Source organism: Condylura cristata, unplaced genomic scaffold (genome assembly GCF_000260355.1).
Source record: "Condylura cristata isolate star-nosed mole 26May11 unplaced genomic scaffold, ConCri1.0 scaffold00010, whole genome shotgun sequence".
In the NCBI taxonomy this organism is placed as follows: Eukaryota; Metazoa; Chordata; class Mammalia; order Eulipotyphla; family Talpidae; genus Condylura; species Condylura cristata.
Window position 1 is genome coordinate 50,848,101 of NW_004567111.1, and position 16,271 is coordinate 50,864,371.

Consider the following 16,271-nt stretch of genomic DNA (forward strand, 5'->3'; position numbering starts at 1 on the left):
GCGGAAGTGGCTTTAGCTTCTTAGTGCTGTGCTTTAACCCACTACACCACCAGGAAGGGCTTATAGAGTATTTTTACTGCTCCTCAAATCCTCTGTGCACTGCCCGCTTTCAGACTTTTACTAGCATCTTCCCTCATTAGAATGTAGAATAGTGATGATAGCACCGCAGAGCTGTACAGAAAGGAGCAGTGTGACCACAGGGCATTTGTGAAGCTGGCCTCCTAGAAAAAAAAGAATAGGGTCAGAAAAGCTTTACCTACTGGGTCTTTATCCTTTCTTATTCTGTGCTTTGATTTGCTTGAAGCAGAGTGATCTTTTTAGTATTGATCATGGAGCATTAGGAGCATCTCCAGGGGCCCAATTAGGAAGGTTGTATACTTAAAACAGGCTGTGGATGGCAGAGAGTTCTGTAGAATGGAACTAAAGTACAATAACATTGAAGATGGGAATTCTGGATAAAATTAAATTGCCATTATAATAAGCAGAGAGAATATAATAATGTTTCTGTCTTGTTGAAACACTGTTTTCTTAATTTATTTAAAAAACATAGAGAATGCATACGGTATCTCTTGGTAAAAGTGGTTACTGGGAACACGCACCATTGTTTTTCATGTTTATTTTCAAAATATGGCATTTTTCTCATAAAACATTGTGGAATTGCCTCAGGCAATGGATATGCTGAATGAAACTTTGACCTTTGAGGATGGCAAGAAGTTTAAGAAATACAAACATATTAAGGAGCACGAAGATTATACAGACAAAGCATGTGACAAACCCTGTCACCCAGAAGCAGGTATACATAGCTTGACATCTGTAGATGAAGAGGGTCATTCGTGATTGTCTCCAACTGTTATCTCCTGATACTCTACTGTCACGGGTTCCGCTGCCTCCCCAGACCCAGCTCCTCTGCTTCTGCCTGTGCCCAAGCCATAAAGCCAGCACTGCCCGGAGCACCAGCCTCCACCCTGTCTCCTTGAGCAGTTTCACCAGCTCCCATGGCTTTAGCTTCTCTCAGCCAGCAGCTCCACACCCATCCATTTTCTCATTATTTTCTATAAAGCAATGTGGACAAGACCCAAAACATTTCAAACTCAGCACATGTACAATCCAATTTTCGAGTCCCTTTTCCCATGTTGATGCTTTATTTAGGCAACACATCACCAGGCTGACAGTTCCTGCCCAAAGTGCTTTCTGCTCTGGAATGTTGCTAGAGGCTTCTTCCCTCTTCACTCCCTCTGCCACTAATTTAGGCCTCTGCCTTCTCCTAGCAGTGTGGCGTGGTAGGAAATACATGAGTTTTGGAGACAGAGCTGGCTTGAATCCCACCTGGTGCTTCCACTTTCTGAGCTTGTGACCTTTCACAAGGGACTAAAATGCTCTAATTTCTCAGTTTCCTTTGAGGAACAAACCACAAAGGTTTATTATAAAAACTAAGGTGAAATTTGACATAGAAAATATCTGGCACATGTTAGGTGCTTAATAAATGCTATTCTCTTTATTTTTTTCTTTCCCTTCCACCCCTGTAGAGCAATCTATGTCAGTAGAATGGTGGTGACTTCTCTGGCTTTGAATGTACCAGCTGATGGACTATCTTGTATTTCCTAAGAAACTGTTTAGTGTAGCTAGTCACACTTAGGAAATTTTTTTACATTAATTTCCTACAGAATTGTTCATTCAGGAGGAGGCTGCTGCTGCTACAGAAAACAGAAGACAGTGGGAAGCCAGAGCTCCTCAGACTTTGCTGTGGATGATGGCGGAGTCTGAAGTCACTTCCACCTGCCCCACCACTCCCGAGGGTGAGTCAGCTTCAGCACAGTCCTCAGCAAGGCCAGCCAGTGGCAGCTGTGTGGCATCATTTTCAGGACTGCCTCTAGAGACTGGCTGTCAAATTCCTTTCAAAGACATTGTTTTTGTTTCTCTCCTACGCAGAGAAGGCCCACTAGTTATCCCAGACAACTGAGCATCCCAGCTATGGAGGGAAGTAAAGGAGGAAAGATCTAGAATCCCTCTTTCCTCTGGGTGAGGGCAAAGATCCAAGGAAAGGGAACAGACTTGATTTACCCTCGCATGCTAGTGCACTAACTTCCTTGACTTGAAGGATCCCCCCCCCCCAATAAAACTGGAGTTAAAATAACAGCTATCCCACAAGATTGAGAGAGTTAACAGTGCAAAATACATATAAAATTACTTTGTAAATCAGGCTCTCCCTGGTGGCACAAAAGGTTAAAGCACTGCATTATAAAGCTTTCTGAAGCCGCTGCATGAGTTAGTTCCACTGCCAGGGAGCTGACCCACGTGGCGCGACAGACCTCTCCTGACCACCCACTGCTCCCCTCAGCTGTGTACTTAGTCAATCTGCCTCTTCTGCTCCCCACTCTGTCTCTGGTGAAGCCTCTCACTCACCACACCTCCGGCCTATACCCCAGTTCTGTAAGCATAAATAAATAAATCTTTAAAAAAATTACTTTGTAAACCAACATGCTTTTTAGATGTTGGGAATACGTAGGATGTGATAATATTTTCAAACTAAGTTCTCTTATTTACATTTGGGTTTCTGGCATACCTCTCCTTTTAGAAGAGATTCACAGCAGCCTCCACATGTCACTTTTACAAGTGGTAAAGATTTTTATTACTTAATTTCTGTGCTCCTTTTGATAACATGGGGCTGGGGAGCAATAAAATGTATACTGTATTGTAAATTGAAATATGTAAATATTTCTCAAAAGTAGGAATTGTAGGTATGTGAATTGACTTATATTTATGCAATTATAAGATACTGAGGTCACCGAATATACAAGGAGGGATTTGCAAAAGTAATAAAGTTTTATCCAGTCTAAGCCAATAAGAATAAGAAGGGAAACCTAATTTTGAATTATCAAACATATCAGAAATTTTAACATATCAAAAACAACTGGTTTTGCTTTATAAAGCAAAAAAAAAATTGTCCTGCTCACCAATTACATGGTAACTCAATAAATGTTCTATATCTATTTCCTAATTAATAAATTGAGACAGTAGGTCACTGCCAAGGTTCTGTTATTCTGTTATTTTATAAAATCCCAAACTAAGAAGGCATTTATTTTTGGTAACATTCTTTTCTTCAGATGGCCAGGTAATAGTAATCGGAGGTGTCTCTGAAAATAGGAAACAGTGGCAGCATGAAGCACCAGAAACTTTATTGAGTGATCTGGCTGCAGCACAGCTCGCAACTAGCTCATTTTCTGTCAACCCAGGAGAACTTGGTATGTAGTTTATTATTATTTTTTAAATTACCAGCCCCCCTGTGGGAATTTTGTCAAAGATTTGTAAGTTCAGAAAGGGGATAGAAGTGTCTTTGACCTTGAGAGAACATTGGAAATGTTGCCTATTCCAAATACCATTAACAAGAATTCAACTTGAGAGAAGAGGAGGGTAATGTCCTTTAATGTGGCCAATTGACAACTGATGGAAAGTGAAGTAACACTAGCGGCATTGTAGATAATGAACTAGTATTGCTTAGTTCTATTGGACAGTCAGCTTACTTCTGACAGCAGTTCAATGGACTCAAATCACTATGGACAAAAAGATAGATCTTAATATAGATTTTTTCCCTCCATTTTAAAAGCAAGATTAATGTTTAGTAAGAGTGTACTTACTTGAGTGGAATGGAAACGAGCATCATGTTTTACAGTTTGAAGGAATTCGTTTCACAGTGGAGATTTTGTTATTATGTAATTGAGGGATCAGGTATACCAGGTGTAAACTGTTACAAGAAAAGCCACCATAACAGGCATTTTACCTGGACAGGTGTGAGGGTCAGGATCCAGTGTTGCAGGGGTGAGGGGTTGAGGAAGCCAAGGGATAGATACAATGTAGTTATTAATAGAGGCTAGAACAAAATGCTTACAAAGTTAAAGATCAGTACAAAACTATATACAACACTATAGGATTCTGCTAGAGTGGAACCTGGCTAAGAGCAGGTCTGCCAGTCCTCCTGGAAGCCCAGACTTCTCAATGTTTATGAAATAGTGTGAAAGTTGAGTCTTTAAGAATGTACACTCCCTGGTAGTGCCGCGGGTTAAAGCACAGCACTAAGAAGCTAACACCACTCTGCATGAGTTCGATTCCCACCTGCCCTGGAGGTGACCACATGGCGTGGCAGACCTCTTCCGACCTGCCCACTGCTCCCCTCAGCAGTGTACCTAGTCGATCTGCCTGTTCTGCTCCCCACTCTGTCGCTGGGGAAGCCTCTCACTGCCCCTGAGCCTCTGGCCTGTACCCCAGTTCTGTATGCACAAATAAATAAATCTTTTAAAAAAATGTGCAAGATTCTACTGAGACAAGTAGAAAGATAATCATCTCAGGTGGCAAGGACTTTCAGACATACAGACTTGTGTTGGAGATGGAGAATCCAGTTTGACTAAAATCTAGAAGTAGTTCCTTGGTATTATTATTGGACACTGGACAGACTGTTGTTTAAAACTTAAGGGGGGTGGGAGTGTGCACACAGGGAGAAAAGGTGGAGGGCGGGAGCGTGGGGGGAGGAAGGGGAAATTGCCTTTGAGGTTCTCTTTCTAGTACCCTCAGACCACGAACTGCAGTAGAATTGTCTGCTCTCCTTTCTTCTATTCTGGAATAAAAGCACTGTCTCCAAGAATGGGGCTGGAGGCTGCATGGGAGGTTTTGGGAAGTCAAGGCCTAGGGCCACCCCAGACCAGATAAGAGGGTGGCATCCACCCTTCCCATCACCAAGGTGGAGGCCGATGGTCTTGTCTCTTCTTGTATCTGTCCCTGTGGTTTTTGGATTGGTAGAAAAGCCTTCTTTTGACATATTATGTTAAATTAATTCCTTCATAAGCTTGCTATATTTTCACCTGGATGGTTTGATACTAGGCATAGCTGTGCAGTTTATTTAATAAGTGAGATAAGAAATAGAACTTGCCTCCAAAGATGGCATTCAAAGCAAACTGCAGATATTTTCTTTTGCTGTGGGTGCTACGATCTCCTCCCATTCCAACCTCTCTTTGCTCTTCCACTCTCAAACTGTTGCCTCTTTGCCCTCCCTGAAGTAACCGTGACACCCCAAAACTGGTCATTTTTTCATCTTCAGCTCACCCTCTACAACCCCCTGCCCGATAATCCTCCTAGAATGAATCGAGTCTGTTCTCATCTTAAGATCCTGCAAAAGATTCCCCACTTACTCTCAGGATAAAATGCAGACCTTTTGCAGTCTCTAAGCACCTTAAAGGTTAGGTGCTCCCTTCCAACCTGGCCCACCCCAACACCACAGAGGCTGGAACACCTCGATGGGCAAGTACTCCCTCTGGCGTAGAGGGCTCGCCTCCCTCCTTTTACTAAAATAAGATCCACTAATATTACTTTCTGTCACATGCTATACTGTACTGACAGCTGCTCTTCTGCCCTCACTTTTCCCCTAAACTACCAAGCAAGGCTTTGCAGAGGTGTCGGGATGTAGTTGATTCTTAATATGTGTTTTTTTGAATGAATGAGTGAAAGAGCACACTACTTCATGAATATGTTTCTGGCTAATCAATAAAGTTTTAATCAATTCTCAAGTTTGCATGTTATGTCCATGGGTTTTCTGTTGGCTGCCTTTCACAACTTCCTATTCATTTAGTTTCACCCTCAAATTCACTCACACTCAAATACTTGTCGAATAAAATTGTTCATTTGTTAAATGAAAAAGTTTCTCTTTTGTATTTGTCAATTAAATTCCAGTCATAAAAAGGATGCAGTGGTGGTATTTATTGTGAATTTTTGTGATGTCTGAAAAAAGCTGAATCTCAAACTACTCAATGCTGTGTGCTGCTCGTAGGAAGCCATGTTTGCCATGACTGAGCAAATAGCTTGGTGTGTTTTGTTACACTCTTACTTAGTATCATACAAAGATACTATAATTTTCTATCCATAAAGATAAATTGCATTTTAATTTCTTGTTTTATATTGTTTTTTTACTAGGTTACAAGCTTGGCTCTTGAACACAGTGCCTGATAGAGGCTTGGAACTTACTAGATGGCCATAGTCTCTGCGAATAAGCATATACCCATAGGACATTTTTTTGTTATTTTTTACAAGGGACTGTGATTGCTAATATTTGCGTAGTATCCAGTGGGATAGGGAAGTTACACTGTTAAAAATAATTCTCCAGCCCTCCCTGATGGCACAGAGAGTTAAAGCACAGTACTAAGAAGCTAAAGCCACTTCAGCATGAGTTTGAGCCTTGGCCCCTGAGGTGACCACATGGCGCGGCAGACTTCTCCTGACCCGCCCGCTGCTCCCCTCAGCAGAGTACTTCGTTGATCTGCCTGTTCTGCTCCCCATTGTCTCTGGTAAATCCTCTTACCACCCCTATACCTCTGGCCTGTACCCCAGTTCTGTATGCATAAATAAATAAATCTTGAAAGAAATAATTCTTACATCTGTATGGAGACTTCATAAAGACCTGCTACATCTATAAATATTAATAACTTCACTACAGGTATAATAGCTTTTGAAGATTAGTTATTATACACTAACATTCATACATCCTTCTTCAGTCATTAGCTTAAACCTCTAGCTCCTTGGCAATAAGTCGCATTGATGTCTCCAGCTCTAAATTCCATGAAAAGTTGAGGCTTTATCAAGTACATGTTTAATTTGTCCTAACTTTATAAGTTTTAAATAGTCAGACTTTATAAAATCCTTTTAAATGAATCTTACTACTAGAAGCTACACTGTAAATGAGGACAAGGATTTTTTTCTTCTTCTTTCCTGAGTATAATTAATTCAGGCCAGTAATTTTGTTAATGGTCTAACTAACTACTCCAAGGGAATCCTTGATGGGGAGGTAATCTCCTTATATAAGTTTTTTTTTTCCTTATATAAATTTTCAGATCACGTAGTTGCCTTCATAACATCATAGTTGCATATCTGAATAACAGCTGATTTACACTTCTGTAGTTAGCCATGCATTTTTTCTCCTATCCTGTTCAACGAAAGAATGAGCCTCCTAATACTTTCCTCTTAAAACGGGGAATCAAAAATGATCAGATTCCCACATCAAATGGAGCATGAAAGTTGCTTTTAATTAGCCAAACCTCATCATATGTGAGTTACGTAGGTCTGACTCATTTATTTCTATTGTGCTTTAGGAAATATGGACTATGATTTGGGATGAAATAGTGGCTAGAAATGGGTGAACATTTCATTATTGTGTGGTGAAATTTTCTGTGTATAGGTGTAATTACAATTGTCATGTAACAAGTTTACAAAAAGAGTCACCCTTGGCTATTCATTCCGCCTTGGATGAAAGCTCTTTGTTAAATTTCTAAGCCTCCTTGTTAAATAAATTTCTCATATGTGCCTAATATCAAACTGTCCAGGTGAAAATATAGGAAGGTCATGAAATTAATTTATTTGTAGTGGTAGAGAGACACTGTATGTAACCAAAACAGCACATAAATTGGGAAGTGGTAAATGTAGTTTTAAAGGAGTTCAATAATTTATATGTTGCCTGTTCTGCATATACTATGATTTTTTCCTTCTGTATTCATACCTGTGACAAGGTAATTATAAATGAGGCACTATAAGCGATTTCTAATAATAGTAAATTAGAATAAAATGAAGCAAAATTGAGTAAAGCAATAAAATAGAATTATAACACTATACTATATATAGTATACTGTAATAAAAGTTATGTGAATGTTGTCTCTCTCAAAATATATTGTGCATAATAATTTTAGACTGCCGTTGATAATGGGTAACTGAAACTTGGAAAACAAAACCACAGATAAGGGGAGACTGCTGTACTGTACGTGTCCACAGATAGGAATATATAACGCAGTCAAACTCAAAAACAGAAAGTAGAATGGTGGTTAGCAAGAGCAGGGGGAGAAGTAAAGGAAAGTTGTTCAATGAGGGTAGAATTTCAGTTATAAAAAAATTGTAGAAATCTGGTATGAATGTAGGTCATACTATCCTGTATACCTAAAAATGGTTAAGGGATAAATTCATGTTGCATGTTTTTACCACATAAAAAAATAACACAGTGATTGGAAAAATAATTCAGAATTCCTTGATTCTGTCATGAATTTATTTATTTTTATCAATTGTTTTATTATGCACTCTTTGAATTGAGATCCAAAGAAGTTTGTTTGATATAAAAAGTAAGTCAGAGATAATTGAATGTGAACAATTTTAGTTGTACATAATACAATTTGTTGCACTTATAATTTCCTTTTTATGGACATATAAGAGGGATATAAGAAAAGTGCCACAATATTAAAAATATTTGCTAGTACAAAAAGATCTTATAAAATTATATATAGGTACATACAATTTAAATATATATCTAAACATGTATTTGAAAAATATAAATTATAAAGGCTAAGAAAACATTTTGTCAGTTTATTAGTTTATAATAATAATAACAATGTTATTATTATAGTATTTGCTATTGGGTGTCTTATAACCAGTGGCATATGAATTTCCAGGGGATACTGCATTGCTATGAATAAATGAAATATTGTACTATCTTTAAGCTGAGCTTTTTCCCAAGAGAGAAAAAGAACATTATAAACAATATAAATAGCAATAAAAGCACCCTCCCCCTACCTAGCCACCAAAAGTGATAAACTTGTGTGTGTATTTGGGTTTTCTCTGCAGACTTTAATGATTACTAAGTCTAGCCATAAACTGGAGACTCACTTTACGGAAATGGTGAAAAACAACAAGAGTTGTCCGGTCATGTTGGCAAATCATGCTTTTGAATCACAAGGTTTAAAAGCATTTTCTATACAATCAAAGCCTCTGCCCCCAAAGAGAAAATATTTTGTCTCTTCATTTCTGATTCTTATTCCTCTCATTCCTTTTCTTTTCTCTTGTGGTTCCCTTCAGTATAAAGCTGAATAGATGGGATGTCCGCAATCATCCCTGTGTTCTGGTTTAATGGAAATGAAGCAAACGTTTTAGCATTGTGGTTGCAGCACTATAAGATTTTTGCTATATATCCCTCCTCAGGAGTGCAGATAGACGGTGCTTTAATTTTGCTTTGTCAATTTCTTAATAGTGACAACTCTTAAAAAATGGCTTCCTAAAGCAGATGAGAGAATGATGGAAATGGCCTCTGGCACTGAGGTGGGCGAAGAACAGTCAGAACCGAGGTTGGATGATGATGATGATGATGACGACGATGATGACACGTAAGTCAGTCATAGCCAGATGTCTAAATGAAGCAGCATATGTAGAAAATTGACATGCTACTGTGATAGTCTTACTTCTTTCCCAACTTGGACTCCTTTTTGATCTTCCTCTTGCCTGATCGCTCTATCTAGGATTTCCAACACAATCCTAAGTGGTGAAAATCCTAGTCTTATACCATATCTTAGAGGAAACATTTTGTCTTTCACCATTGAATGATGTTGTCTGTGCAGTTTTGTAAATGGCCTTTATTATGTTGAGGTGTATTCCATCTACACCCAGTTTTTTGACAGTTTTTATCAGAGATGTATGTTGAATCTTATGAAATGCCTTTTCTGCATCTATTTATATGGTTATATGATTTTTATCTTTCTGTTGATGTGGTGAATTACAGTGAATGAATTCCAGATGTTGAACCATCTTGTGGTCCTAGAATATACCCTTTTGGTCATAATTTGATGTGTTGATGTGTTGTTGAATTCACTTTGCTAAGATTTTGCTGAGGTTTTTTGCCTCTGTATTCACCAGGGATCTTGGTCTCCCTCTTGTCCAAGAGACTGGAAATATGAAGAAGCCGTGATCCAGTTTATGATCGTTATATCAGTCTGGTTAAGTTTTCTTTTTTACATTAGGTGTTGTCACTTTTGCCCCTATTGTTGCTATCTGCCTTAAATTCTGTTTAGTCTGATGCCAATATTGCTATTCTAAGTTTTAATTTTATTTTTTAGTGTTTTTGATTTTGTTTTTAATTTCATCATTTCTGTGTGGTTTCTTGTAAAATTCACCTGATATATCTGGTTGAAAATGCTCCTTGTCATGTGATCATCTCTTTTAGTTTCATAAAATTAATTATTGTTACTTACATATTTGGGCTTTACTGTGTTTAGGCTTAATATTGTGTTTTCTGGTTTTTACCATGTTTCATTTCCTTTTACCCCTTTCTTTTGTTAGTTTGAAAACTTTTTTACTCTCTTTTCTCTACATGCCTGTAGAGAATGCAGATACACGTAATAGGTCTTATGTACCACCTAAAAATTGATGCAACAAATTCAGCGTTCCTTTTTTCTCCCAAATATGGCAACACAGTTTAAATAACCACTAAAATACAGCTACTCTGACTTTATTACCTAGAGTTATAACTTTATTTAAAATCTTTTTTTTTAAAGATTTATTTATTTATTCATACAGAACTGGGGTACAGGCCAGAGTTGCAGGGGCAGTGAGAGGCTTCACCAGAGACAGAATGGGGAGCAGAACAGGCAGATAGAGGAAGTACACTGCTGAGGGGGAGCAGCGGGAGGGTCAGGAGAGGTCTGCCAGGCCATGTGGTCACCTCCGGGACAGGCGGGGATCCAACTCATGCGGAAGTGGCTTTTGATTCTTAGTGCAGTGCTTTAACCTGCTGCACCACCAAGAAGGGCCCTTAAAATCCTTTTTTATTATGGAAAGCTTTACTCTGAGTAAAAGCAGAGGTAATAGAACAAGAATCCTTCTGTAGTTATCCTCCAGCTTTGACCACAAACCAGTATTATTCTTCGCTGAACCCCACTGCCATCCCCCTCCCACACCCCCAACACCCTTTATATAATCTCTTTGGTAGGTTGGCAACATTCTAACTATTAGACATCAAATCATCAAATCTTTTTATCTAATTTTAAACGTCTTCAAAATGAAAAACGTTTGCTAATGTAGCTTATTGTTTTCTGAACATGATTTTTTCTAGCTTGAGCTTTACCTCCGGTCTCGTTTTCTTATTATCGACACATATCCGCTAGCAATTCTTTGAGCTTTGTCACTGGGTGGTAAATTTTGTATTTACACATCTCTGATAGTTTAAATTTGCTTGCAATATTCAGCAATAATTTAGCTGGACATACAATTTTAGGAGGATGATGATTTTTGTTTGATCTCTAATATTGTTGATCAGAAATATGCTATGACCTAATTGGTTTTCTTCTAGAGACAGTGTTTCTATGTTTATTTCTCCTCAGTACTTTCATACTTTCCTGTTTATCTTCGTATTCTCTTATGCTGTGATAGGTGTCAGTCTAGATTTGTCTATTTGTCTTTTTGTCTTTTGCTTTATTCCAACCCCCATGATTTCCTTTAGCTCTGGAAAGTTTTAACCTATTATTTATACAAATGTTGCTTCTTTCATATCTTCCACTTTGTCTCTCCAATTAGAAATATTTTGGAGCTTCTCTGTCTGTATACCTTCATGCTTTTTATTCTTTTATTTTCTGATAGAAGAAATCTGAACTACTCTTTTCCAATCCTGTTTGGGTATCATCAATTAAATTTTTAATTTGAATGAGTATATATTTCATGTCTAGGATTATAGTAGCTTTTTCGCTTTTATTTATATGTTCTTGTTTCATTATTGTATAATTATTTTGCATAAATTAAAATAATCAAAAATGAATGTTATGCTTTGTTTGAGCAGTTACTTTAATATAGTCTCAAAATCCTCTATAAAAGTAATTTCCTCTGGAGTTAGTTTATGGACCAACCTTAAAAAAATTTTGTGGTGGTGTTGATCTTTCTTACCATCAGATTTATTCCTGTGTTTTAGAATTCTAGTTTGTGTCTTCCTTTGTTTTGCAATGATTTTAAACATTTTTCTTTCTTCCCTTTCTTTCTCTGGGTATCTTCTACATATCGAATATGTCTTAATATGTCTTTTATTTTTCTTTATTAGATTCTCTTCCATATGTGTCAGCTGGAACCTTTGAAGATTTATACCTTATACCTCAGTACTTTGAAGATTTATACCTTATACCTCAGTAATATAAATTGCCTGTCTTGGCCCAGTCTCTGGGGGAAAAAAGACTCTTCCTGAGAAATTTATAATCATAGGCTTTGTCTTGGGTTTGGAGTTTGAGTTTTCAACACTTGCATGGTCTAAAAGCATGTATGTTGAAAAATGAACATTAAAATTAACAGTAAATTATGATAATTTTGGAATTTCTATGAGAATAAACAAAATACTCTAGAGAGCCATAATCTCAGTTCAGGCTATTTTGAATTTCTCAATAAAACACTGTTGAAGAAGAGCTCACAATTAAAAATAGAAACAGAATCCATTAAAAGAAATAGAAAACACACAAATAGCTGAACTAAACCATAAAGAACTTAAGAAATATAGCTATATTCCTGTATTAAATAATTATAAGTAATGCTATATGCTTAAAACTTCTTAATTAAAATTAAATCAAAGCATGAAAAAAAGATGTATCAAAAGTGGTAGGAAGATTTCATAATTAGCCAACTAGAACTTATGGAAGTTTAAAAAAATCAAATAAAATTAAAATTTGCTTGATAGTTTAAAAAATAGAGTAGGTTACAACTAATGAAAAATTAATAACTGGGGCCTCCCGGGTAGCATAGAGGTTAAAGACAGCACTATCAAAGCTATCGCCAGCCACTGCAGCACCAGTTCAATCCCTGGTTGATCAGGGAGTCACCCCCATGGCAAGCAGACCTTTTCTGTCTCACCCACTGCTCCTATTAGCAGTATGTTTCAGTACATCTGCTTGCTCTGCTCCCCCTTCTGTCTTGAGTGAATCCTCTCACCACCACGCCCTTCTCCTATCCGCACCTCTGACCCACGCCTCAGTTCTTGTGTGCATAAATAAATAAATCTTTCTAAAAAAAGAATTAATTACTGGAAGAGCTCAGGGGGAAAAAAAGGAAATGTGAAAGAGCGTTATCAGGCATGAAGTTTCATCACTTGTCTACAGGAGTTCTAGGAAAAGAGAACAGTGGAAAAGAAGTATTCAGTGCAGTTACATCACAGTAAATACTCTGTAGTACTAATACCATGATATCTGGGAAATAAAACATTAGTTAAGCATTGAAACAAAATTCACACCTAGACACATCCTTTTTAAATGAAGGAAAAGTGAGGACAAAGGGAAACTGTGTGTAAGCACAAACCTTTGTGACAGTGGCTTAACAAATGGGAGCTGTCATTATTGGTTCACCTAAATTTATGACTTTTAATTTAGTAGGGCCTTGGTAATATTCAGCAATCTTATTCTGCCTCAGCTTCTTTCCAAACCCAGTCTGTGAGCTTGTCCCCATCCACCTGCTCTGCCCTTTGACTGTGCTTCCTACTTCAAAAAGAGGACATGTGGTTTGTAAGTGCTGAGTTCTCCAACATCTTTATCTGCATCCAAGTCCTTATACCTGGCCCAGCCTGGCCATCCTGTTTCTTCTTCTCACAGGAAGAATGGCAGCCCTCCTTGCATAGGTGCTTTAAATCCCAGCCTTTTTTTTTTTCTTTAAGATTTATTTATGCTTACAGAACTGAGGTACAGGCCAGAGGTATGGGGGTGGGGAGGTGAGAGACTTCACCAAAGACAGAGTGGGGAGCAGAAAAGGTGAAGTACACTGCTGAGAGTAGCTGCGGGTGGGTCAGGAGAAGTCTGCCGAGCCATGTGGGTCAGCTCCCTGGCAGGGGATCCAACTCCTGCTGCAGTGGCTTCAGGGAACTTCATAATGCGATGCTTTAACTTGTTGAGCCATCAGGGAGAGCCCTAAATCCCAGCCTTTTTAGTGACTTTATTCCTATCAGTTATTCTACCTTTTATATTTTCAGTGATTCCTTACTACTTACTTTTGCTCAGCACGTAAACATGCCCAAATCTTTGCCATCTTGTAAACAACAAAATCATTGAGCTGGGTCCTTTCAGGTCCAGGGAGCCATAAACTCCTTGTTGTTACCACTTTCTTACCTCCACTACTTTCTTGGTCCACTGTGTGACCAGCACCTACTGTACAGTGCTCTGAAATATTTTTGCAAAGGGCATCTATTACCATGAGATTGCCAAATGTGATTGTCATTTCTCAGCCCTGATCTTAACTGACTGTTCCCTCTTTCTGGAATTCTCTGCTCCCTTGGTTTTCATGATGAAGAATTTCTGTGCTCTTACCAACTCTCATCAGTCTCTTTTTACTTGGGATGGTTTTCTTGGTCTCTTGATTTCTTCCCTTCTACAAATATTGGTATTGCAATTTCAATTCTTGGTTCTACTAAATTGGTGGTGGGGAAACCTCGGCTATTTTTTTTTTAAACTTTCTGAGCCTCAGCTTCTTTATTATTATTATTTGCTTTTTTAAAGATTTATTTTTCTATGCATACAGAACTAGGGTACAGGCTTGAGGTGCAGGAGGTGAGAGAATCTACCAGAGACAGTGGAGAGCAGAACAGGCAGATCCACCGAAATACACTGCTGAGGGGAGCAATGGGCAGGTCAGGAGAGGTCTGCCTGGCCATCAGCATTTTTTATATATTAAGGGTTACAATATTTACCATAAAATGTTAGATGCATGAGTATTGGATGAAATGCAATGTATGTAGACTGCACACTAAGACCATGGCTGTCATACTATAAGTCACCTATTTTATTTTTTTTCTTTTTCCTTTAGCTTTATTCTCTTTTTTCTTCTGTTTTTCTCTCCTTTTAAACATCTGTAGAGGGGTATTAATGTGTAATAAAGGTTGTTAAACACAAGTCAAACTAGAGAGAATACTGATTCTGTCAATATTTATTATTGCTCATCCTTAGGAAAACTAGACTGATATAATAAATAATTTATTATCTGGGTGAATATACAACTTTTATATTACTCAGTGGGGGTGGAATATGAGAAAGGAAACTAACTTTTGTATATATTCTTCTGTTATCATAAAGCTGTATCATATACATAAAGTATAAGTTCCAGGCATATATTCAACACTGGGATTTTATAATCCATTACCAAAAAAAAGTTGAAGTCTATTTTTCTCCTCCAAAGAGCTCACTGTCTTAATGAGGAAGTTGTATTAAATAATGTAGCACTTCTTTATTCATTCCAAAATATTTTTAGTTCTGTGTTAGTAAGCATGGCATATATAAAAAGACATCATAAGAGATAAAGGACAGATAAGGTCCCTGTAATATATGAATAAAGCATATCATATTTACTATTTATTATTTCAGAAATTTTGAAGAATCTGAAGATGAGTTGAGAAATGAAGTAGTTGAATCACTGGAGAAACTTGCTACTTTCAAAAGGGAAGGAAAAAGAGAAGAGGCTTCTGGTTCCTGTAAGGATGAAGGAAAGTTAGAAGAGAATCAACAAGTATGCAGAAATATGCAGAAGTAAATGAAGATGTGATGAATATTTCTACTCTACCTGATAACAAAATTTGTATTTTTGATGATGACCAAGATACATCAATAACCAGTCAGAATACACAAGTGTAATTATTATGATTTTTCTTAAGTACTAAGTTAGTATCTATTAGTTGTAGTATTATCTGGTTGGGTACAAATCCTAAATATTCATTTATTGTAGGGGCTTTCAAGTCATCCCAAAGATTTGTTAATTTTTCTATTTAAATATTTTAAGTGTAGAAATTAATATTTTACTATATAAAATCATAGAAATTAAGATATGTTAGAGGGAGAGTAATGTGTCCCCAAGCATGTGATTATATTGTTATATGGCAAGGGGGAATAATTAAGATTACAGATGGAATTAAGGCTGCTAAGCAGCTCACCTTAAAATGGGGAGGGTTTTTTGATTATTCAGGAGGTCCCAGTGTAATCACCAGTTTCAGAAGTCGTTAGAAGAGAGAACCCGCCTGATTTGCTGGCTTTGAAAAACAAGAAGAGTCAAAAGCCAAGGATGTAGTGGCCTCTAGAAGTTGGGGAAGAGAAGGAAATGGCCTTGCTCTGAAGCCTGCAGAAGGAACAGAGACCTGCCCACACCTTTTTAGCCTAGTGAAATCTATTTTAGATGATATGATAATAAATCTGTTTTAACTAAGCTTGTATAATTTGTTAAGATAGCAATAGAAAGCTAACACATTAAAAAAGAGAAAGCTAACACACTATACAACAATGGGATATCTGTTTGTTTTTTGTATTGTCAACCCCACTCATAGGTATCTACCCAAAAGACACAAAAACACTGATTCAAAAAGACACTTGCACTCATGTTTATTGCTGCTTTACTTATAATAGGAAAGATATGGAATCAACCAAAATGCCCAAAAGTGGATGACTGGATTAAAAAATTGTGGTACAGGCCCTCCCTGGTGGCAC

The 16,271-nt window shown here is 37.5% G+C and overlaps 1 protein-coding gene across 1 annotated transcript in view; it reads left to right on the forward strand.

Annotated features, from left to right (window-relative positions):
- Nucleotides 1–16,142, forward strand: part of NEK5 (NIMA-related kinase 5) — a 56,663-nt gene extending 40,521 nt beyond the window's left edge. The window contains exons 18-22 of the mRNA XM_012723173.1: nt 667–793; nt 1,665–1,796; nt 3,105–3,242; nt 9,047–9,179; nt 15,162–16,142. Of these exons, the coding sequence (XP_012578627.1) occupies nt 667–793; nt 1,665–1,796; nt 3,105–3,242; nt 9,047–9,179; nt 15,162–15,327 (696 nt within the window). The 3' untranslated portion in view covers nt 15,328–16,142. The remainder of the gene's footprint in view (nt 1–666; nt 794–1,664; nt 1,797–3,104; nt 3,243–9,046; nt 9,180–15,161) is intronic.
- The last annotated feature ends 129 nt before the right edge of the window (nt 16,143–16,271 follow it).